Here is a 24,305-nt window from a genome sequence, read left to right on the forward strand (position 1 = left end):
GAGGAAGTTTTTTGTTTATTTTTTATAAAAATGCTAGTATCTTAAAAACCCACAAATTCCCTCTTCCCCTGCAAGCATCATGACAATTGAATTGCATGATTATCTGAAATGGGAAACATTGAGACTTTCAATCATGACATTTATTTGAATCCAGATTTTCGTATGTGATACTACGATCAAGGTGTTTCTCGTAAATGTTACTTATTTAATTGCAGATTATGGATGTGGGGTGGCCTGATCTCTATGCTCCACTTCTTGATAAAGTATGCACCATCTGCAAGGCCATGGAGTCCTGGCTGGACAATGATCCTCAACATGTGGTGGTGATCCATTGCAGAGTAAGTGCTGTGGACAAGTTTGTATTCATTTTCAAAAACCTTGTCCTTTACTCTTCTTATTAAAAAAAAAAAAAAAAAAGATCAGTTTTCAGTGTTGGCAACAGTGTGTCAGATGTTCTGTTGATGTAAGTAAGCTTAAATCCATTGATCTTCCATGCTTGTTAAAGATTTCTTTTTTATGACTTAAGTCCTAGCCCTTGCTGCAGGTATAGTATGAACTGATGTTACTTCATCCTTCAAAGGTCACTGTTACTTCTGTAAATGTATTTAGAAGCTTGAGGTTTTTCCAGCTTGATGGAAAACTCTCCATGTTCTGTGACACTCATGAATTTTGTGGCTGGAAAAAGATAGGCACTGTATCACAGATCATCTCTTTAGACTGTGTATAGTTGTAGGAAATAAGGTCATTAAGGACCTTCTGGATGCATTTCAAAGGTTTTAAATGAAAGCATCATTGCATTGCATTTGAGCTAAGCTAGCAGTGTCCTGTGTTGCTTCCTCCTGCTTGCTCACAATAAACAGAAATAAAGAAAGACCTTAGTTAAATTTGGATAAAATGAATTTAGAACTGGGTTGGTAGCTGTGCTCTTGACACTTGATGCAATCTTGGTATCTCTGTATCACTGGCACATGTTACTCTCAACAAAATGAACAAAATGATGGTGATAATGGGTTGGAAACTTCAAATCATGTTGTGTAGTCTCCAGTCCCAAATTTCTTCCAGGCAGAATGTCATTGTATGAAACACTGGAAATCTTACTAGTTGCAGGAGTACAGCCAGGAAAATGGCCCATACGTGGGACAAAAGGGAACAAAGTATTTCTAGGTACATAATCATATACAAATTGATAATTCATATTTTTGATTAATACCTTATGCAAATATAGGTTTCTAGCCACAGAGGTAGATACAGACAACTACTATCAGCTGAGAGACTGAAAATATTTTGAAATCTATGATAATGACTGCTTGTTAAATTTTACTGCATTTGTCATGTAAACTATTTAAAAGTACTTTAGAACATTTTAAAAATTATCCATAGAAAATCAGTTACTGTACATCTCAGGTGCTGGGGAGGTAAAAATGTGAAAACATGCCAGAAAGGCCTATTCTTTCTAAAATAAGTATTTTATAGCATTTCATCCTGGGAATTGCAGCATTGTCTAGACTTGTTGTGCATGATCTCTGGAAAAAAAATACAAAATTAGTGTTGTTCATACTTTTTTTTTTCTTTTTTTCCAGTTGATTCCTCTTAATTGGTAAGATTTAACAGGCATGCACATAGAAATCCTACTTAGTGGGTTTTTTATGTCATTTGTCAGCCAGCTTACATTGACAGATAAGCTGCTGCCCATTATTTCCACCATTCCAGGGTGCATGAGCAACAGGACCCTCAATTACTTGCCTTGAAATTGTATTTAGTATGATTCTTAAATATAATAATGCCCAATAATGTAATACGTAATATAAGTTATGTTCCCTTTTTCCTAATACAGGGAGGAAAAGGAAAGATAGGTGTAGTCATATCATCATATATGCACTTTATCAATGTTTCTGCAAGGTAAGTGTGAATAATGCATGTTGTGTGTTTTTTTTACAATAAACATTGGGAAAATTGCCTTTTAGTTGATTACTGTCTGTCAGCTTACTGTTTGTCAGGTTTTCTTCTCAAAGAGTTTTGGAGCATGTCTTTCTTAACAGAGTCTGCTTTCATGATAGTTTTCTTGTAATCCTGCTTGCAGTAGGAGACTGGATTAGGTGACAGCCTAAGGTCACTTTGAAACTGAGATTTTACTGGTTTGCAGAAAACTTTTCTGAAGGATGTTTTCAGATGAATGATAGAATGTACAATAAACTATTTTTAGGTCATAGTACTATCTTTATTCTGTTAAACCTTTCTGTTTGCCACTTCCATCAAGTGGCCTCTTGAATTGGTGAGGAATTATTACTTAAGTACTTAAGAAAAACTGTTATTAAAATCTGGAAAGAGTGTTTGAATAGGGAATTCCTAGACATTGATCTAAGTGCAGAACGGAGTGTAAGGAATAATCTAGACTTTAGTTTGCAGTCAGTTCAAACAGTAGGTATCTGATTACTTAGTTTTAATAGTTTCTTTTGGAGTCCTCAAATTATGAAATGACAATTGACAATTTATATCAAAAATATACAATTTGATAAATGGTCTCAAAAAGGATGAAATTCATTTTGGAGATTTTTGTTGGGATCCTAATCATATTGTTTTCCCTTGGGGTTTTTAAATTTATACACATACATAAATGTATGTATATACATTTTATATACATACATAAATGTGTTAAAATAAGGATACACTCTAAATGTCATGGTTAAATTAAATTTGGTCCTGAATTCACAACAGTATGGCAATAATAGATTTGATCCACTACTGTAGTTGATGGAGTCTTGAACTGCTAGAGGTTGATGGCAGATTATTCATGGATGTCAGGCAAATTAGAATCCAGGAAAATAATCTGTGTTCATTTGGGTAAACCAAATTTATAAGTAATTAGGGACCCAGAAATGAAGTGCATTGTGTACACTAATATATGCTGAAAAAACCACTTGCTTCAGTGATTGCCACAATTTGATATTTTATTGAGAAGTATTGTGAATGACAAAAACTGTCAAGTGAGTGTAGTACAGTTGTTGTGGTGTGATTTCAGTGTTGCCGTATTATGTCATCCTTAAAGGTGGTACGTTGCTATAAATATATTATAATAACATCATTACAGTGTTGCCTTCAGGTGAAGGCAAGGCGACCTGGTTGCAAGGAACAGCACGGCAGCCCGGCCTAGCCCGGGCTACTCAGGCCAACAACAGATGCTGACATCAATGTGGTGGACGGTCGAAAGCGTTTATTATCTTATCTCATGGGTTTAAATAGTCTTGAGGGACTTTGCTACGTCAGGGGGGGTTGGTAGGGTCTCTAGGGTTAGTCAGGAGTGGAAAACTACTGGGTTAGGTGTGGTTACATTCTTTGGGGTAATAGATAACGTGCTGCAGGAGGAGAGGGGGAAGGGGTCTTTCTTTCTGTCACATCCCGAAATCTTCCGTTCGCCTGTCCCTATCTACTATATCTCCCCCATCCTTTTCATAAATAAAATGAGGTAGTCGTAGATATAGGCACTGGAGTGAGGTACAAACTTGTAACTTGGTAAGGAAAAGGGGGTTTGGTAAATTTGAGTAATTCTCGCAAGGTGAGTTTCGAAGGCTTTTGCGACTGACTGTGTTCGCAGTTTTTGGTTTACAGCATTTGTTGCTGGCCTATGAACAGAATGTTCGCCCGTTCTAGACGGGCCTGAACAAACGAGACTAGTTTGTTCAGCAGGCATGGTCCTATGGTAACAGCTAAAAGCAGTATTGCCAGTGGACCTACCAGGGCGGAAATTAAAGTGGTGAGCCAAGGTGATTGATTGAACCAGGATTCGAACCAGCTCTGCTGGGTTTCTCTGTCTTTCTTTCTCTGAGCCAGTCTATCTCGGAGTTCTGCCATGGAGTCTTTAACGACTCCCGTATGATCTGCATAAAAGCAGCATTCCTCTTTCAAAGCTGCACACAGTCCTCCTTGTTGCATGAACAAGAGGTCCAGTCCTCGCCTATTCTGTAAAACTACTTCTGAAAGCGAAGAGACTGATTTTTCTAGATAGGAGATGGATTTCTCAATCCTCTGCAGGTCTTCGTCGATGGTCATTTGCAGCTGAGAGAGTCCATGCTGTTGGGTTGCGATGGCTGAGACACCCGTGGCTGTGCCAGCTGCTCCCAGGCTGAGCAGCATTGCGATAGTGATACCTGTGATTATTTCTCTTTTGTGGAGTCTGTCGGGTTCCTTGAAAAGGTGATACACCTCTTCGTCTGAGTGGTACAGGACCCTAGGAACAATCAGAACTTGGACACAGAAGTCGATAGAGTCGTTAAATTTGGCAAGGAACACACAAGGACTCACTCCTGACCGTTAGCAAACTCACATCCCAGATGCGGATGGGACCACCCACTTAGTGATCTTTCTGTTGGGCTTGACAACTTTAGTGCAGAAATTGCCTTTCTGCTTTGCTAAAGCTGCATTGCCAAAACATCTGCCCTGGCCTGTGATTTGACTCAGGGTGATTCCTCTGCGGGGGGTGTCCCATCTGCACTGGTGGGGGGCACTGGCTGTGGAGTAACTGAAGGGGCTGTCTGAAGCAATGCCTTCGTAAAAAGGGGGTTTAACATCATAGCAAAGCCAACAGGAATTAGTTAGGTTTGGTTTGGTTTTGTTTAGGGTTAGAAAGGTAGCTTCTAGCATGCGAAAGATTGGGTTTGGGTCTGACTCAGCTGTGCGGCCTATCTGGAGGGATTCCGCATGGCCGGTCGGAGTATCGGTGACTTTTGGGGGCAAGGTCTTGGGGTGGGTTGTGTTTTTCCCTTTTAGCACGTTCTTGATAACTTTATTTGGTCCTACTGGTCGAGGTGCTGGTGGTTGGAGCCTGATAATTCGTACATTCACCCACCTTCTCGGTCCTCTGAGGACCACTGTCCACGTTCTACCTGTGGTCCAACTAGGGTGGTCTGGCTGTAGAATGGTCATGTTATAACTTACACATCCCCGATATCTAGGCTGTGCATTGTGATCTCCACAGTCAAAAGGTGCCCAGGTGAACTGTAAAAATTTGTCGGGCTCCTGCGGTTGCCACCCATCTCCCCATGGTCTGGCATCTGTAACAATGGTTTCGCAACCCCAGTATCTGCAATGTCCCCACCCCAGGTAGTCACAGTACCTTTTCCCTGGGTTGGACGCTGGGCACCAGTAGGATATGTACATGAATACGATACGTGGGTTTATGGGCCGTAGTTTTGGTTGTCTCGGAAACAGATCAGCTATGTGGAACACGAAGGATGGGGTGTTCGCTGTGGTGACCTCTTGTCACTCTAAAGATATTGCATGACCCACCTGAATGGCTGGTATGGGTAGTGGCCTGGGTCGGCTTGCCCCCCGCCACAAGCCCCAACAGCAAAATCGCACAAAGACACTGTGCATGTCTGGGTCTCACTGGTGTGGCACTCTTGGGTTTTGTCTGGTGGCTTGGTGGTCTGTCATCTCCCTCTGGAACAGGGGTGTACGCGTCATGGGGACGATCCACGAGCATGTCCTGCAAACAGAAACTCACAGTTTTTCATTAATTTCATTCTGAAGGTCAGGTTTGATTGACCTGAGTGGACACCACCTGATTCTGTCCTCTTTTTTGACTGCCGTGTACCCTCGTCCCGTAAGCACCAGTCTCCAGCCCCGTTCCCATTCGCCTAGCTCGTTTTCGATCATGACCTGCAGGCCCTCCTCTAGTGTCTGAGTGGCCCAGTGCTTTCGAATGAGACTGTTTGTCTCATCTCCCCTAGGGAATTGGTTCAGTGCTAGCAACGTGGTTGCCAGCATGCGCATTTGGTCTCCTGAGGGAATGGAATTGGCAAAGCCCTCTGCCTTTGTCAATACTTCTAACTTGGCTTTTAGGGTCTGGTTTGCTCGCTCAACAATGGCCTGTCCAGTGCTGTTATATGGGATCTCCTGTACTAAGGTGATGCCCCACACCGAGGCAAATTCCTGCACTGATTTGGAGATAAAATTGGAAGCATTGTCAGTTTTAATTTGCTTGGGGATACCAAGCCATGCCATAACTGTCAGCCAGTGCTGGATTGTGGCTTTAGAGTTGGATTTGAGGTGCTGTGTTGCCACGATCACTCCGCTGTAAGTGTCCACTGTCACTGCAAGCCGTGATCGGGGCTTCAGCAGTTCGCAGGAAGTGAGGTCTGACTGCCAGATTTCTGAGGCCTTGAGACCTCTCGGGTTGACCCCACCGGTCCATAGGGGTGACTTCTAGCAGTGAGGGCAAGTGGCCACCACGTGCCTTGCGTCTGCTGTCAAGATCCCGCATCTCTTCGCCAGTGCTTTGGCTCCGATGTGGAGTGACTCGTGTAGTTGACGAGCTTCCTGCAATGTCCACACTCCCTTCGCCGCGGCATCTGCTTTGTCATTGCCAATCTGGAAGAAGCCCTTGACTGGGTTATGGCTGTTGATGTGAATGACAGACACAGTGCCTTGTCGTGAAGAGAGTGCCTCTTCAAGCATCGAGGCTGCTGCAGATGTTGACACACCTGGTCTCGACATGGCTAGGCAAAGCTTTGCCACGAATATAGAGTCTGTTATGATGTTGAGGTGTTCATCTTGGAAGAGTCTGCACGCCAAAACCACTGCTGCTGCTTCTAGCTGTTGCACTGACAGTGTGGGGTCACATGTTTTGACGCAATGCCATGTTTCTTCTGCCTGCCACACCACTGCTGCAGTAGAAGTCGTGGAGGAGGCATCTGTGAAGACCGTCGGTCCTGGCTGCGGTCGGTCCATGACCTTTGGTGGTACGTCTGTGTCGACAATGGTCAGTAGCTGGGTCCAAGGTGGTCTGGTGGCGTAAGAGATTTCTCCTCCGAAGCCAGTGAGAGCAAGGGCCAGGTGCTCCAATATCGCGGTTGACTCCATGGTCAGTCGCTTGCGGAAGGGGAGGTGGATCCTTGCCGGCTCGGTCCCCAGGTGTCTCAGGGTGAGTTTTCTGCCTTTCACAATGAGGTTAGCAACACATTTGATTCTTGGTGAAAATGCATGAGTTGGTCTTCCGAGGACCACCCATTAGATTGGTTGGGATTTTTCGGAAGGTCTTTGGGCCAGTGCTCCCACTCCTCCTTTCTGCGTGAAGTGGATGTATAAATCTAGCGGTGCGCTTGGGTTACACCTGGCAAGTGTGCCAGTGGACATCTGACGTTCGATGAAGTTGAGAGAGTCTGTTGCTTGTGGCGTCAGCTCCTTGGGGTCCCAGGTGTGTTTTCCTTTCAGGAGGTCATACAAGGGGTCTATGACCTCTGGAGGAACTAGGATGACATTGCGGAGCCACTGCAGAGATCCCACAAGGCACTGCATGTTATGGAGGGTCTTGATGTCTCGTCAGACCTTTACCCTGGGTGGAGTCACGTAGGAGTTTGTGATCCCCACTCCTAGGAAGGTCACGCACGGTCCTCTCTTGATCTTCATGTTCGTGATCTCAAAGCCGTTGGCCTGGAGAGTTTCTGTGATTGTGGACACTAGGTGATCCACTTGGCTTGCTGATGGTGCAGCGACGAGGATGTCGTCCATGTACTGAATGATGGTTGCAGCAGGGTGGGACTGTTGGACTGGCATTAGTGCCCTGTCTACGGTGATCTGGCATATGGTCGGGCTGTCCACAAGACCTTGTGGTAGCACCTTCCATTGGAAGCGGAGGTTAGGTCGCTCGCCATTTGGGAACATGACGGAAAAGGCGAATCGTTCTTTGTCCTCAGCATGCAGGGGTATCGAAAAGAAACAGTCTTTGATGTCCAGCACCGCGCATGGCTGCCCTTTGGGGATGGCTGAGTTCGTGGGCAGCAGTGTCTGAACTGGACCCATGGGTTGGATTGTCTTGTTCACCTCCCTCAGGTCGTGGATGAGACGATAACCTTCTCCAGATCTCTTGGGGATTACAAATACAGGGGTGTTCCACGGGCTGGTGGAGGGTTCTATGTGACCCTTTGCAGCTTGCGGTCGACCAGTTCCAGCAAGGCTGCCATTCGAGGCTTTGACAGGGGCCATTGCTCAACCCATATGGGGTCTGCTGATTTCCAAGTCAGTCTGATTGGCAGCAGTGGGTGTATGGCAGTGGCCCTCATTATAAATTTGTAATCCTGACTCCTAACATAGCAAGGACGTCCCTTCCTATCAGGGGTGGAGAGTTTTGCAAAGTGTAGGGGTGGATTGCTACTGTTTGTTCTGGTCCCTTTTTTGTATGAAGTGGTATAGCTACTAATTGGGTGCTTTTTCAAGCTCGGGACGGCCCTCCCACTCCGTTCACTGGGGGGACTTCTTTGCATTGCCAGTGTTGGGGCCACAGTGCTTGGGGAAAAATTGAGCAGTCTGCTCCTGTGTCTGCCCAAAACTGAAGCCCTATGATGTGGGGGTCCTGACTGCCATAAAGGCGGCATGTCCCACACACCTTTGGGGGCTCCTTCCCTATTTTCATGGCCAGGGCCACCCAGGGGTCCCGCTCTGGGGCGCCCCTTGCTGGCCCTGCGGCACAGGCGCTGCTTGCGGTGGTAGTGGGTACGAAGGTACCGCAGGCTGTGTTGCAAAATTCTGCAATTGTGTCGCTGGCGGGGGTACGAAGCTGGCTGCCTCCTGTGGGGGTATGGGGTATAAGGGCGCCCCGCCCCACTGGGGGTTGGCATAGATGGGCCGCCTTGCATTCGCGGTGGGAGGAGGCTAAGTGCGGCCCACGCGCCCCCTCCCTTTCCCGTTTCCCTGGGGCCAGGACCTGCATTCCTTAGTGAGGTGCCCCTTCCTCCTGGAGCCCCAACAGGCTCCTCTCGGGCGTGTTTGGGGTGGAGGCGTCGCGGCGGGCTGCCGTGTCGGCTGGGGACAGCTCACCGCGATGTGACCTGCCTCACCACACTTGAAACATGCCATGTCACTGGTCAGGGTGTGGACAGCTGCCTGAATGGGTGTCAGGTGCTCTTCCCTTACTACATGTCTGATCATGTCAGCCAGGCTGGCTCCGGCTGGCAGGGAACGTAAGATATCCTTGGTGACAGAGTTGCACTGCTGGCGCAAGCAGTCAGCTACCACGGGGCCCTTTGCCTCTGCCGGCAGGGTAGAGGAGTCTATTGCTGCCTGCAGGTGATCTACGAACTGCGTGAAGCTTTCGCTCTCTGCCTGCCTCACGGTGGACCACAGCAACGACTTGGCCACGACCTGAGAGGTGGCACGAATAGCCTCCCTAGCAGCCCGAGTGGTCGCCCTGACCTCCTCAGCCTGCATCTGCGTGGCTTGTTGCAGAGGCGTGATCATATCATCGTGCTTTCCTATCAGCCTGGATAAACTCAAGCCGTGCAGTGGTTGCCTCGCGCCAGATGCTTGGGCTAGTAGCTTTGTACAATTATCCTCCCATTCCTGTCTAAACACAATCATTCCTGCACCCTCAAGTATCATGCGATTCGTTTAGTATCAAAGGGAAGCAAGTTGTCATTACCAAAAAGACCATCGATTAAAGTGGAGACCATGGCCGAATTGATTCCTTTTTCTGCAATGGCTTTGACAATTGACTGTACATCTTTTGGGTTTACCTCTGGTGGTTCCCTTCTGGGCCGGTGATCCTCACCGGGAAGGCTTGTATGGCAGCCGCTGGGGACCATTCAACACAGGCTATTTTTATTTTTCCCCAGTCGGGCTGGTTCGTATTGTGGTTGCTTTTCGGTGCGGCTTAAAGCTTTACTCGGTTTTGTTTTAAATCGCATTGGCTCCGTTTCCTCCGTTTTAGAGTCCCAGCTTGCTTCCGTCAGCTTTTCCGAGCTGCAGGACCTGCTGCTGGACTCAGAGCCGGAAGTCGAATGCCAGCGAACTTCCGGGGCTCGGTGCCTTTTTGCCTGGCTCTGAGCCCTCTCCTCCCCCTGGGGGTGGCATTGCTCCCGCCCCCCGGGCTTGCCCTGCCTCCTGCAGGGGGAGGTCTCTCCCTTAAATGGTAGCAGCGTCTGACGTGGCTGCCGATTGGCTCCATGCCCTCTGCCGCTCTCCTCCTCTTTCTCCCCCATACGCGCATTAGCAAAACTCCGTGCCTCCGGGCTTTTCACGCTGTGACCGCCCGCGCCCCACCCCTCTCTATGGCTGCCAGCTCCATTTTCAACGGAGTAGGGTGGCGGCGTGGTTGGGATTTTTTCCCAAGCCGCGGTTTCTGTGTCTCTGGCTTCCCTCGCCAGCCCCTGCCAAAAGAACTCCGCGTGCTGCTGCACCTCCGGCAACGGGTCACTGATCGGTGGTGGTGGGACGGATGGGGAAGCCGCGGATTTTTGGGAAGGTTCCGCGGGGGTGTTTGGGCTCTGGCCCGGGGAGGGGGGTGACGCGCCGGGCCCCCCCGGATCCCCGCTCCTGGGCGGATCACCCTCAGGGGCGGTTTGCGTTGCCACTCCTACCCCTAGCTTGGGTGTAACCAATAAACACGTGCGCGCTGCGCTCCATGCCTCCTGCTCTTCTATTGCTCTGCGCAGGGCTTTCTCAACTTTGCCCCACGCCTTAAGGCTTCTGCCACTGCCTGAGGATTTCGTGTCCTCGGCCAGCGTTTTTTCCCATATTTCTGGATGCAAAACATCCATGGGGCGGTCAATTGCCCCAAGCTCAAGGAGCCTTGCTATAGCAAGATAAAAGTCTTTGAGCCTGCACTCAATACCGCACTGCTTATGAATCGCACTTACGACGCTTGCGATGGCGTCCATGACGATCGCGGGTCCCAGGACATCTCCCTCACCGAGATACGGTTTGTACCGCTCCGGCCGCTGTTCTTGTCCAGGCAACACCCGCTACCCGAGCGAATCTTTCCTGGGTTTCGGCACCAGATATGTCGCCTTCAGGTGAAGGCAAGGCGACCTGGTTGCAAGGAACAGCACAGCAGCCTGGCCTAGCCCGGGCTACTCGGGCCAACAACAGATGCTGACACCAATGTGGTGGACGGTCGAAAGCGTTTATTATCTTATCTCATGGGTTTAAATAGTCTTGGGGGACTTTGCTACGTCAGGGGAGGTTGGTAGGGTCTCTGGGGTTAGTCAGGAATGGAAAACTACTGGGTTAGGTGTGGTTACATTCTTTGGGGTAATAGATAACGTGCTGCAGGAGGAGAGGGGGAAGGGGTCTTTCTTTCTGTCACATCCCGAAATCTTCTGTTCGCCTGTCCCTATCTACTACATCACAGTCACATTCAGGTGGTGTTGTGTTAAGCCCAGCAATGAAAGGTACTACCTTTTACCCCAAACAAATTTAGCATTCCTCCAGTGAAGTTGCAGGAGAGAAGTGAGCTTGGAAGCCCTCTTTAACTTTCTGGATATCTGGCAGTTGCTATCCAAAGCTTAACTTTTCTGTGTAAGGATGAGGCTGGGTGATTCCCAGTTAGGATTTGTATATCCCTAGCATCATCAAGACTCTTGAAAATGGTACACAGCAACCTTGCAGAAACAGAAATTACTGCAGATGCTGCTGTTAAGGGTGCCATCTTCTGTGTCTGAATTGGTACTTAGAAGATGATACTTATCTTTTTTAGCCAGGTCTCATAAGCTCTCACAGAAAAGTACCATACAAAATAGCTCAGCTATCTATAAAAGCAGCGGGATGGCTTCTGCAACAGTGTTGTAAACAGAAAAGTTTTAATTAAAGGCAAAATAACAAAGCTCTTTACAGAGAACAACCGAGCCAGGGCAAGAGGTTCTTGCGCCTGCTAAAACACTTCACAAAAGTGATTACTTCTTTTGTTCTCTTCTTTGTCTAGTGAATTGCTGAGGCGGGACTTTTTAGCTTCTGTCCAGTTAACTGTCCTTAAGTTTGAGATGAAGTCCCCAAGGTCCTATGAGGTGTCTTTTAACCAAGTTGAGGAAAGAAGTTTCTAGGCTTTTTTCCTTTTTAAGGAGACAAAGAGTAATTTGTTCACTCTGTCAACAGGGAGCACATTCGTTCAAGAAGACCTTGAAGATGTTGGCACTAAAGAAAGCTCATACTTGTCAGCATGCATAGATGTCCTGGTTCTGGCCAGGACAGGGTTAATATTTTTAGTATGCTTGAGGGAGCATGGCTAGTACCCAGAGGTTATTCTATACCACCTCATGTCATTGCCAGGTGTGGGGGGAAGGGGATCCTTCAAGGGAGAAGGGGTCCCTTCAGTTTGAGAATGTGTGGCAGACGGAGCCATCCAGCATTGTCTATTGTTGGGGATTTCCACAGTGAGCAATAATTTTTCCTTTCTTCTACCCTCTGTCATTAGTATTGTTGTTACAATTCATTTTTTTCTCTCATTCCTGTGTCCAGTAAATTGTTCTTATTCAAAGATCAAAACCTCTGATCTTTGCCTTGTGGCTCCAATTCTCCTCTCCATCCCACTGCAGGGAAGGGGAGAGGAGGGAGGGAACAAGCAGCAGTGTGGTTTGGAGAGCATCAGTAGGACTACTAAATTAGGGAATTCCCTTCCTAAACCATGACAACATGCCAAAAAGATCTAGGCTTAGTGAAATCCTGTGAATTTATGCTTAGCACCTCTGCTGTAAAGACAGGCTAAGAATTCATGTTGGGGTTGTTCAGTCTGAAAGAAGAGTAGGCTCCAAGGAGACTTTCTGGTGGTCCTCCAGGACGTAATGGAAGCCTATAAGATGGGTGGAGTGGGACGTTTTCAAGGTAAGGCAGTGATAGGACAAGGGGGGAATGGCTATAGACTGAAGGAGGGTAGATTTAGATTAGATATTAAATATAAAGAATAAATTCTCTACTGTTGGTGTGATGAGACACTGGAACAGGTTGTCCAGAGAAGTTGTGGATGCTTCATTTCTGGAAGTGCTCAAGGCCAGGTTGGATGGGGCTTTGAGTAACCTGGTCTGGTGAAAAGTGTCCTTTCCATGGCAAGAGAGTTGGAAAACTATGATCTTTAAGGTTTTTTCTTAGCTAAACAATTCTGTGATTCTATGAAAAATCCTTATTGATGCACCCCCCTTTAGTTATATCTTGTAATGTCAAATTTTCTTATTTAGGAAGGAATAATGTGTCATCAAATTTAATGAGGTCAAACAGAGTTCTTTGCAATTGTTGGTAAACTCTGTTTTAACAAGTGAAATGCTAGCAGTTTTTGGCTATTATGTAGAGACAGGCAGCCTAAATTCTGGATGGCAGCGTGGATGAAGATGAATGAAAATACAAAATGGATTGGGTGAGAAAGAGGCTTTGGGTCAAGAATATTTTAAGTACACACTATGTAATTTTTAACACCCATTAAGAAAATGCTTGAGTTTCTAGCCTGATCCAGCACCCTGTCAAGACAATTGACATCTTCTGATTAATTTTGGAAAAGGCATGAATTTCATTTTTATCCTGATATGCATATGTGTACTTGGCACAGTTTTTTTTTCCTCTGAACTCATTTAGGTTGATCTAGTTGGGGAAATTAAAAGTTGAGATTTTAGTGTGTTCTTATATTTTGGATGAGCCCCCAATTGAATTGAACAGGGCTTATGCCTTTATTAATGTTCAGCTCTTTATTAAAAAGATCAGCTGGGCAGGGGGCTTGACACAGAGCTCACCCTCGCTGTTGTAGCTTTTTCCAGGTAGCCAAAGGGTGAAGAGGTGTTGAAGCGATACGCGGAATAAATAAATAGACTCCACAACTCGATGTAGTTATGAAGTGGGTATGTATGACAGCAGCCGGCACAAGTGAGATCGCTCTCCAAAATCTTGTGCCCCGAGCTGGAGTTTGTCCCACAATTTTATTCACAAAGGTGTTCCATATGTAATACATTACACAACTTTTCTATGCATATTCAACCCCTGGCCCCGCCTGTCTTCGCCTCTCATGCTAAATAGGTCCACGCCCTTCTGGGCATGCGTGGTTTTCTGTGGTGGTCTTTATGGGGATCTCTGGTGGTCTTCTGAGGCTGAAACCATAGTCTTCCTCTGCATTGAACTTTTGAACTCTTCTCCTCTGCGCATGCGCTTTTGATCTTCTGCTATCTTATCTGGGTAAGTCCATCATCCTTGACAGAGGGGCCTCCTTTATCTGAGTTCTTTGCATTCCTGGTCTTCTCTGGTATTTGTCTTTTTGCAAGAAGCTTTAAAGAATTTTTTTTTTTTTTTCCTCTTCTCTCTTTCCTATGTCTTTTTTTTGCGCCATGGCAGAGGTTTCTTAAAATTCAACACATGATTCTACAAACATTTGATACATTCATTTTTGATACATTCATTTTTGATACATTCATTTTGTTAGCTCAAGTGATCTCTGGAAAATCTCTTATTTCAGTGTGCAGTCTGTATCTGAAGTCCCAATCAGCAGACCATCCTCTCTCCTTTCCTCATGACACCCTGGTAGGGTGAGGGGATGTGCAGAGCCTGTTGCTGAAGTCCAGCAGCAGCTGTCCCTTCTCCTTTCCTCCTGGTAACACCAGGAAGAGCTGCTTTTGTTCCTGCTTCCCATAGCCCAGTCCAGTCCAGTCCTCTGGAGGCTATGGTGACAGGTCAAACATAGACTAGGGATGTGGTTCCATTTTCCCCAACCAGTGCACCCGTCCAGTCCCTCCACTGTGCCCAGCCTTCCATTTAGGGGTGTTTTCATCCCCAAAACCCCCTTCCATGATTCTACTGGTCCCTCTATTTTGCATCCCAGTCCTAGAATGGCAGTGTGGGTGGGGGTGTAGGTGATCCCCAGGAGCAATTAGCTAATTAACATTTCAATATCAGTACTTAGCTCAAGCCATCAGTGTCTCAGTATTGCCATGGGAACCAGGAAGGCTCTTTTGTTCATAACAATGCAGATCTTTTTCGTTCTGATGCAAACTAAAACTGTGAACTCTATCTGTTATGAAACACATTGGTTTTTTAAATCTGGAATAGATATAAAAGAATCACAATATAAAAGAATTGCATGTTACTTGGCATACCGATGAGCAGCATTCTTATTGATATTTTTCGCGTCTTTTTTTTTCTTTTTTTTCTTTTTTTCTGTAGCCTCTTGCCTTCCTTCACCCAAAACAGACCCACATAAGAACCATTCTGGATAAAGAATAAAATAAAATATATTTTTTGGAATATGTTGCTCCTTGATTGTGTGTTTGATGAGTTTATGGCTTTCTGATGTAAAATAGTTCCTTTTCAAAGAATGTCTCTTCCTTGATGGCTCAGGGTACAGCAAGCAAAGGCTGAATGAATTACTGACTTCTTAAATTAACCTCTATCCTGGTACTAAAGTTCTTTCTGAAAAAGAAAATAAATTTGTATATTTTAGAGAGAATTCCTAGTGGCACGTGCAAGAAATTATGGCAAGTATCCTTCTTTGGGAGCGTAAACGATTTGGGTCTGCCAAAGGTTTTGCATTATGATTTCAATGTATTCGTGTTGGAAGTATGCAATTCAGTTTATTAAATAAGGAAGTAGATGCTTTGCTCAAGAAGGAAACTGTCTTGAGATTTTGAATAAGAAGGTGTCAGTGGAATAAACATCATTGTCCACAATGTCCAAATTACTAGATCTGCTAGTTAGGTGCTTGTTTTTTTGTTTTTCTTTACTTCCCTCCTTTTTCCTTCCAAATATTTTTGCATGTTTCAAGCAGTAGCCTGCTGAATTTTTGAGCTAACACTGAAGCAGAGTAACATGTGTCTCTTTCTTGACAGTGCTGATCAGGCTCTAGACAGATTTGCTATGAAGAAATTCTTTGATGATAAAGTTTCAGCTTTAATGCAGCCATCCCAAAGAAGGTATTCAATTTGTTTCTAATTTATATCAATAGGAAATGTCATAATTATCTTCTCCTCCCATCCCTTAATCTCTTCCCAGGTATGTGAAGGCCATTTCTACAAGACCCTCCAGTGCTTCCTGAATTCTCAGTACTTTATCTTATATTATTATTCCTTGATTGATGACATCTCTCCTTCCGTTCCTGCATGTGGTCCCAGACAGACAAGACCTTTTGTACCACGCTGTTATCTAAATGGGTTCTCGCTGCATTGTTTATTAACAAAGAGATGTCACAAGTTTGATTGTTCCAAGATAACAATAAACTAATTTTTCTGTGGTGTAATGATGAGTATGGGAAGTTTGCTGATTAATGTGCAATAAAGGTTTTTTTACGACTTGTTTAGAGGATCAGCAGATTATGCACTTGACCCATGTCCATTCTAGTAAATGTTTGTCAGAGCATGCAATATTCATTATGTTTATCTGGATGTGTTACCTTTTCAGTTTGTCTGTGTCACAAAGGTTGAATTAGAATTTGAAGTAATAATCACTTTGGAAAATGAATAGTTCTGGGATTCACTGTGTACCTTGTTTTTATGACAGGTAATTGAAGGATTCAGTACCAAAAGAGACTGATATTCATTAGACAAGTAATTGTGATATAGGTGAATCTCTTTTAGAAATATAAAATACCATCTAGGTTTGATGTGGTAATTATTGTTTGGGGGTTTTTTTTTTGGTCTTAAACCATGTGTGTGCAGTAGGTTGTTTAGAAGTGGTTTAAAGTATAGGAATTTGCTAGTAATTAAAACAGAAAAATCATTAGTAACAACTAGTGTAAGGTGTTTGGTTCTGTTAATCTCTAAATAAAAACGTACTATTTTCTTTTTTAATCCATTAGGCGACATGCACAGCTCCTTTTAACTTGAAAAACAATAACAGAACATTCCATTTGACTTGAAATACATTTTTCATTAGTAGAAATTGACTGGTCCTTTTTTGTTTCAATTTTGTGCTTGCATTTGTGTATTGCATTTTAGCAATAAGGATTTGAGAATGCTGCCTACCAGACAGAGAAGTGTGAACCATAGCAGCAAAATGGAAGAGATATTGTTAATCTTCTCATATAGAAGCTCTAGACAGCAGGCATATTTCAGTGAGAGCCAGGAACCTCCACAAAAACCTGTGAATTGTGCATCAGGGCAGTTTTCCAACCATGTTTAAGGAAGCTTCAGTAAATACTAACTTAAGTGAACTATGTGTGAGCCCTAAAGCTAGATGCTAGGTATAAATGGTTGCATCTATCTTTCCTACACCCCCTTCAAGGACACTTGATTAATTCTTCTGGGGGGTAACTGGAGGAGAGGGCCTCAAAGATACTCAGTTTGCTTCTTGACTGATGGAGTCAACATCTTTGCTCGCCAGTACTGAACTTGAGCTGCCCATACCATCTTCCAAACATATACACATACTTTGGCGTGTGATTTCTCATGAGAACAGGGGTAGTTTCCAAACTGTTTGTCACAACTGTTTTCCCAAATCTCACCTCTCCTACTTTGCCTGGCCTGGCAGTGGCCACTAATCTTATTGCAGAGAAAGGAAAACCAACTCTCTTAATATTTGTGGATATATTCCTGTGTTCCCATTCTGATCAGTCAGTGGCCTTTTAATATGCTTTTTCTCTGAAACCATTGCTGGGTAATTAATTAGTGATATCCTTGTTAAAACCCAGTTGATGTATAAATGGGTATAATTTAAATGGATCTCAAAATTGTGAAATATGAAAATATACCCATTTTTCACATTTTGAAACCTCTTCTCCACTGAATCTTGTCCAGATCAAAATAAACTGTGGCCATTAAGTCACTTAGCTTTTCCCTGCTGCTAGTTGGGTATTGTAACAATGGTAAGAAAAGTAGCTGTAGACCAGATCTATTTTGAATCCATTCTCAGATAAGCAGTTGAAGATTTCTCTGAATGAGAAATGCAGATAGAGACCCTTCATATGAAAAAAAATTCTCATAAACCTTCAGGATAAATCTTTCAACGCTCTTCTCAAAAATAAGCCAGCTATCTCTAGGCCCCTTAAATGCACTGCCTACAGAAAGGTTTTCAAAAATTCAGTCACATTTTTGTAATAATTAAAAGCTGGTAAAGAGAAAATGTTCACATTGATAATAATTTATTAAAGTCGTGAGAGGTCACTGACAAAACATTTTAACACATTATTTTTTTGTCATGTTAGGTGTGACAATTTGTGCTTTTGATGTATCAAATCCTTTCAGAAAGACTGAAGGAGAAAACAAACGAAAAAAAAGTTGCCTTTTCTTAGCATTTAAAATAAATAGAGCTTTGCAAGCTGTCTGTAAAATGAAACCTATTTTAAATTATCCACAACCCCTATTCTGGGGTAGTACAGCTGTTGTTACTTGGCAGGATACCCTTCGTTGTGGTATTACCAGGAGTTCAGTTAATGAGATCTAGGTGAAAAAAGGTGATTTTCCTCTATACATTCCTGAGAATATTAAGGAAGATAAATGAAGATCTTCTCATAGCCGTGGAAAAAAAAGGGACTCAAAGCCAGTCATGATGCAGTGTTGTTTACTTGCATGTATTTACTCATGAGCTTGTGACCAAACCATGTATTAAATCACATAAACAGAATAATTTTCACATTGCTGTGGTAGTTTTTCTCTTGTTTTGTGCAGAAAGAGATCCCTTCTTATTATGAAGATGTTAATTGACCACATTGCTCTTAATGTTAAGATATCAGAGAAGGGCATTTCTTGCTATTGTTTTAATGAAGATGACTTCAGTGTAAATTGGATGGAAACCGTATCATGCTGCTGTGAAATACATTTAGGACTACAGTTGTAACTAGGAATGTGTACCAAAACAATTGACTTGACTCTCTTCTACTTAATTTCTTACTTAGAGTAGTAATGTAAATAACCAAAATAAAGCTATCAACAATAGCAATATAACAGTCATGGATTTAATACAGGGGTAAATTAAAGTGTCTTTTCATGCTGTTTTTTGAAGATTATTATTTTGGAGTTATGTGCATTATCACAATGCTATTCATTACCCATAATCTGGAAATGCCATTGTGTAAATAATGTATTTCCCTAGTATTAGTAGTTTTATATAATTCAGATAAACTTTTTGTTTTCAGATATGTGCAGTTCTTAAGTGGCCTTCTATCTGGATCTGTGAAAATGAATGCAACCCCTCTTTTCCTGCACTATGTTATTCTTCATGGCATCCCCAACTTAAATGCTGGGGGAGGTAAATTACCTAATTTTTCCTGTTCAGGTGTAGGATCAAATTCTTGTTTCATTTTGGAACTTTCTAGAAAGCCTGCATGAATCTCAAATTAGAATTAATATCTTCTTGATATGCATCCACATATTGCCAATAAAGTAGCCAGAAGAGAAGCATTCCAAGAGTAAAAATTGGAGCAGATGAAATAAATTTCTTGTTCTTTGTTAAATGAATAGTTGATGCTATTCGTGTCTGCCTATCTCTGAACAGTTGTGGTCCCTGTTACTGCAAGAGATCTGGGAAGCTGGTCAGCTTTCACAGTAATTTCCTCTTTGTTTTGGGAAATGATTATAATCTATTTTCTGGTTTGAGATTGGATTTTGTGTGGATAAGCTGTTTGGATAGGGTGTACTTGCAGAATTACACATAATCATTTAGTTTGGAAAAAGACCTCCAAGATCATCGAGTCCAACCTTTGACCCATCATCACTTTGTCAACTAGATCATGGCACTAAGTGCCATACAGGGATGGTGACTCCACCACCTCCCTGGGCATTCCATTACAAAGTTTAACAGCCCTTTCAGTGAGCAAATTCTTCCTGCTGTCCGAAAGGAGCCTTCTCTGTGCAGCTTGAGGCTATGTCCTCTTACTGTGTAGTTCGTTGCCCAGGAGAAAATCCCGACTCCCACCTTGCTACAACCTCCTTTCAGGCAGTTATATGGAGTGATAAGGTCTCTCTGAGCCTCCTTTTCTCTAGGTTAAACAACCCAGCTCTCTCAGCCTCTCCTCACAGGACATGTGTGGAGACTCTTCACCAGCTCCCTTGACTTTTCTAAGCACACCACTTCAGTGTCTTTCTTGAAGTGAGTGGCCCAGAACTCAACACAATAGTTGAGGTGTGGCCTCACCACTGCTACTAACATGGTTTGCTATCCTAAGTGGATTTAAAATTAAAATGATAGAATGAGATAATGTGCTAGAGCACAGTGAAGGAATACAACTTTAATGGTTGCACTTGATGAACTTAGAGGTCTTATGATTTGTGTTTCTGCATTTTTATTATCTGAAGGTAAAATAGCACTTATCTTTTGTAATATAATCAACATGAATTTGTGATGACTATATTGTCATTGCTGTTTACTTGGATTTTATTTCTAAAATAACTGCTTTTATAAAGCCAAGGTATTGCTTGTTCTAGGTAAAAATTTAAGGGCCTTAAATACTGATTTTGAAACAAATCTGAAGATCAAATAATTTGTTTTTTTTGGAAAATGTTTTTATTTTATATTGGGGGTTTGCTTTCTTTTGGCCATTAACATTCTTCCTTTATTAATTCTGTTTTCATGCAGAATTTGTTTTCTTCCTTACTAGAATCCTTTAAAGTCCCTCCCTATTGAATTCAGAACTAGTATAAAAATAAAATAAAATAAAATAAAATAAAATAAAATAAAATAAAATAAAATAAAATAATAAAATAGGCTAAAACGTTTTAGCCAATTTTGCTTTGAAGGGTATTTTGACAGTTCAGTATTGCCACTTATGTGCCATTTTGCTCAATCTGGATGTGCATGAAACTTCTAGGTGTAATTGCTTCCTGTATATGAATGTTACAAAACATTTTTGTTTGCTTCTTTTCAGCTTGTTGGCCTTTTCTGAAGTTATATCAGGCTATGCAACCAGTTTATACATCTGGAATATAGTAAGTTCTAAGCATTTTCCACTATGTTTGAATTTAGGTTTTAATTTCCATGATTGCAGAATTACATAGCCTTTTTTAGTTTTGTTTATGAGTTTCTTGTTTGTTTTGTGTTTTTATGTCTTTAAATCATGTCTTTTTTTTTCTTCTGTCAAGTAGCATAGGGTCAGAAAATCAAAGTCGAATCTGCATTGCTATAGCCCCTGCCCAGCTTTTGAAAGGAGATATTATGGTGAGTTAATTGTATGGAATGAAAATCTATTGACATGACAGTTTACAGTTTCTGACCTATTTTGTGTTGTAAAAAAAAATTGTTTGGTTAAATGCCTGGAGATAACAGAATAATTTAGATTAGTTTAGTCATCATCTTTGGCTTTCATGGGAATAAAAACTCCTGTAAAACTTAAACAAGAAGGTTTTTAGGAGCAAATTGTTTTCAAAACAATTGCTTTTAGAATTCTCATTTTATGGCATCACCAAGTCCAGTACGGCCTGTATTGCTCTTTTCTTTATAAAGATTACTTTGGGGAGTATTTGTAATTTGGCATTAAAATATCTTGCCCTATAATTTGGCAGGCAGTATGCACAACTGTAAAACTGTCTTCTATAATGAAAATACCTAGGTAATTCTAAATTGTTCTGGCACTCAAAAAAATGTGATACCAACTAAGGGATAGATATTGTCCAAGGTGTGGCCAGCATAGGGTTACATTTTGCAGTAGCCAGACAGAGCATGATTTGGACCCAAAGGTTATTTTGTATGACCTCATGTTATTTTTCAGGGACAGGGGAAGGGCTTCCTTCCTGGTCAGGTAGCATGATGAAGGGGAGTGCTCGGGTATTGCTGGGGTTTCTGGGAGGTAGGGGGAAGGAAGAATGGGAGACATCTGTGAGTAATCATGTGTGAATTGTCTAAGTTTTGTTTACTTGTACTCTCTATCATTTCTATTGTTGCTGTTACTGTTTGTGCATCCAATACTCCTCTCCAACCTGCTGTGGGGGAGAGGAGGAGGGGTAGTGCTTGAGTAGTGTGTGTGGTTTGGAGTGTTTCAGTGGGAACACTGAATTGGAAAACACCATTCCTGAACCACAATAGTCTTATTTGGCACCCAGTGTGAGACATGAAGGGTTAGGATGGCAACAGGTCTGCCCAGAGTGGGTTTGAAACAAATTTTCATCTAAGCATTTTGTTGCATTAGGTCCAGAGCCACTGGTCACAATGTTGCTTGATTTGTCCATGTGGTGTAGTACCTGACTGTGTATATTTCCATACCTCATGGTATTTTTCGGATCAGGGATAGGAATCAGGATTGTTTTGTTGTATACTATGGGATACAAGCTTACAATGTGGTAACATCAAAGACAATGGGGGTCATTTGGGATGTGTATTGAGTGCTTCTGTCCTGCCCTTACCTCCAGCACTGTCTTTGGGAGTCCATTAATAATCATCATACCCAGTTTGTGGGGGAAACAAGGGAGAATGATTTTCCCCAGTTATTCACCTCCTTTTTATCTTTCAGACCTCTTATAACAGTTTTTGAGAATTTTGAATTCCCCTTAGATACTTAGGAAAGCTTGTTCTTGTGGCTAAGTCTGCCAGCTCTCCTCAGTATGGTTCACATGTTAGACTAACAGGAAATGTTTAGGAGGGTCTTTCAGAGATCTGCCCTGAGGGTATGTCTTCATGAGTGGCATGGAAGGTAGGAGAAAATGGGCCAGCTTCTGAAGGACTGTCCTGCTCCAGTGGTTTTTAAGTTCACCTCTGAACAACTACAAGACTCTGTTGAAGTGCTAAAATATGCAAAAGAAGAAATGCTGTGTCAGTTCCAGAGAGGAATGAAGTTTTGCAATGTGCTGGGCTTTGTTGCTGTTTATTGGACATTGCTCATTAGCAGACAGCATCCTCAGAGGGAAGGGAGGAAAGCAGATCATCAGGCACTGTGGCCACTCAAACTGCAGCTGAACCAGGGGAACAACATGTGCTGGTAGCAGTAGCCCCTATACAGAAGAAGAAATACAAGACTGAATCAATTGAGGAAGAGGAAGAAGCAGGGCTAGAGATAATCACCTGATCTCTGTCCCTGGGTGAGCTATGAAGTATGAGTAAGGATTGCAGCCATCAGCTGGTTAGCCCCTGGTGATGCGGCTTGTCCAATACTGGGATATTGTGGCCCATGATATGAAACCAGATGGTAATGAAGCCAAGCTGGGATCCCTGTCCTGGAATGTGTACATTGGGATTGGGAAGAGGACAGCGCCTCAGCTTCAGAAGGTGACTCCTGTCAAATATAAGGAGAGTCTTGTATTTTAACAAGGGTGATATATTAGTGCACTGAGAGAAGTGGAACAACATGGAGAAAGGTATCCAGTACTTGAGAGAATTACCTGTGCTGGAGGTACTTTATGAGCAATTCTCTATAAATCTGGATTAAGTCTGGTGTACACAAACACTGCATGTGGTGGAAGTTCCTAGGAAGTCACCATTGCTGTGTATGAACTCATTGACAGTGATGTCATGGAAAGAAGGTGAACAAAGAGTGAATAATTTGGTTGCCAAACTCCAGCTATATGAAGAAAGTACCTTTTCCTCCCTATGGGTCTGCATCTTGTCCATGGAAAGGCTGTCCCAGGATCTCCTGCAATTTAAAGAGGACTACCAGCAATTTAAAGAAGTGTCCCATGCCCTGCTAGTACAGACCAGGCTCTGCTATTAGCAACAAGCGTTGTCTTACTCAAGAGAGAGGGTACACACCACAAAGTAACCTGTGGTTTTACCTGCATAACCATGGGGAGGATATATGGAGGTGGGATGGAAAGCCCACCTCTGTCCAAGCAGCACTGGTGTATGAATTGAGAGGAAGCACAACTACTGCAGGAAATTCTTCAAGGGTATATCCAGCTCAGAGAGAATAGGAGGACTGATGCTACTTCCAATGCTCTTGAAACAACCTCCATACTTAAAAGAAATGAGCAACAAGTACTGTTACCAGCAGGAGCCCTACCTTCAACCAGGTGTGGGAAAGGGACAGACCCACATGAGTATAAGGTTTTAGTGACACCAGCATTCGATGTACCCTGATGCTTTCAAGGTATGTAGGGGAAGAATCTTTTGCTGTTTCTGGGGTGACAGCTGACTGTAATGGAAGTTGTAGTGAGCCTGACTGGGAATGAATGGCAAAAACACCCAGCTGTGACTGGACAGAGACCCTGTGCTTCATTGGCATAGATTACCTTAATAGAGGGTTTGAGGACCAAAAGGGCATCACTTGGCTTTTGGTATAGCTGTTACAGAGACAGAGGAAATTGGACAGATGAATACCTTGCCTCGTCTCTCAGTGGACCCTTCTGCTGTGGGACTTATAAGAGTTGAAAAACAATAGGTACCAATCACTACCACAACAATGTACCCACAGTAATGCAAGAAACTGTGACACTGTGATTGAAATTATTCACCCTCCAGAGAGCCGAGGAGTGGTCAGCAAGGCTTGCTCATCCTTTATTAGTCCTGTATGGCCAGTGCATAAGTCCATTGGAGAGTGGAGACCACTTCTGAGTGCTGCTGTACTGGGCATGCTGGAACTTCACTATGAACTTGAGTGCAAGGCAGCAAAGTGGTGTAACTTTTCATAATGCTAATGCATTTTTCTCCATTTCTTTATCAGAAAAGTGCAGGTGACAGTTAGTGTCCAGTATACCTGAAACTGACTGCTCCAGGAC

At 43.3% G+C, this 24,305-nt stretch overlaps 1 protein-coding gene across 4 annotated transcripts in view; it reads left to right on the forward strand.

Moving 5' to 3' along the window:
- Positions 1-24,305, forward strand: part of TNS3 (tensin 3) — a 187,797-nt gene that overhangs the window by 65,624 nt on the left and 97,868 nt on the right. For 2 of the 4 annotated variants that reach the window (XM_077785370.1, XM_021526399.3), the window contains exons 7-12: positions 216-338; positions 1,835-1,899; positions 15,564-15,647; positions 18,803-18,915; positions 20,531-20,591; positions 20,745-20,820. In XM_077785370.1, coding sequence (XP_077641496.1) covers positions 216-338; positions 1,835-1,899; positions 15,564-15,647; positions 18,803-18,915; positions 20,531-20,591; positions 20,745-20,820 — 522 coding nt within the window. Of the gene's footprint in view, positions 1-215; positions 339-1,834; positions 1,900-15,563; positions 15,648-18,802; positions 18,916-20,530; positions 20,592-20,744; positions 20,821-24,305 lie in introns of those variants that run through there. The other 2 variants (XM_077785372.1, XM_077785373.1) reach the window with 2 other exon arrangements.

This window comes from Lonchura striata, chromosome 1 (assembly GCF_046129695.1).
Source record: "Lonchura striata isolate bLonStr1 chromosome 1, bLonStr1.mat, whole genome shotgun sequence".
Lineage (NCBI taxonomy): Eukaryota > Metazoa > Chordata > Aves > Passeriformes > Estrildidae > Lonchura > Lonchura striata.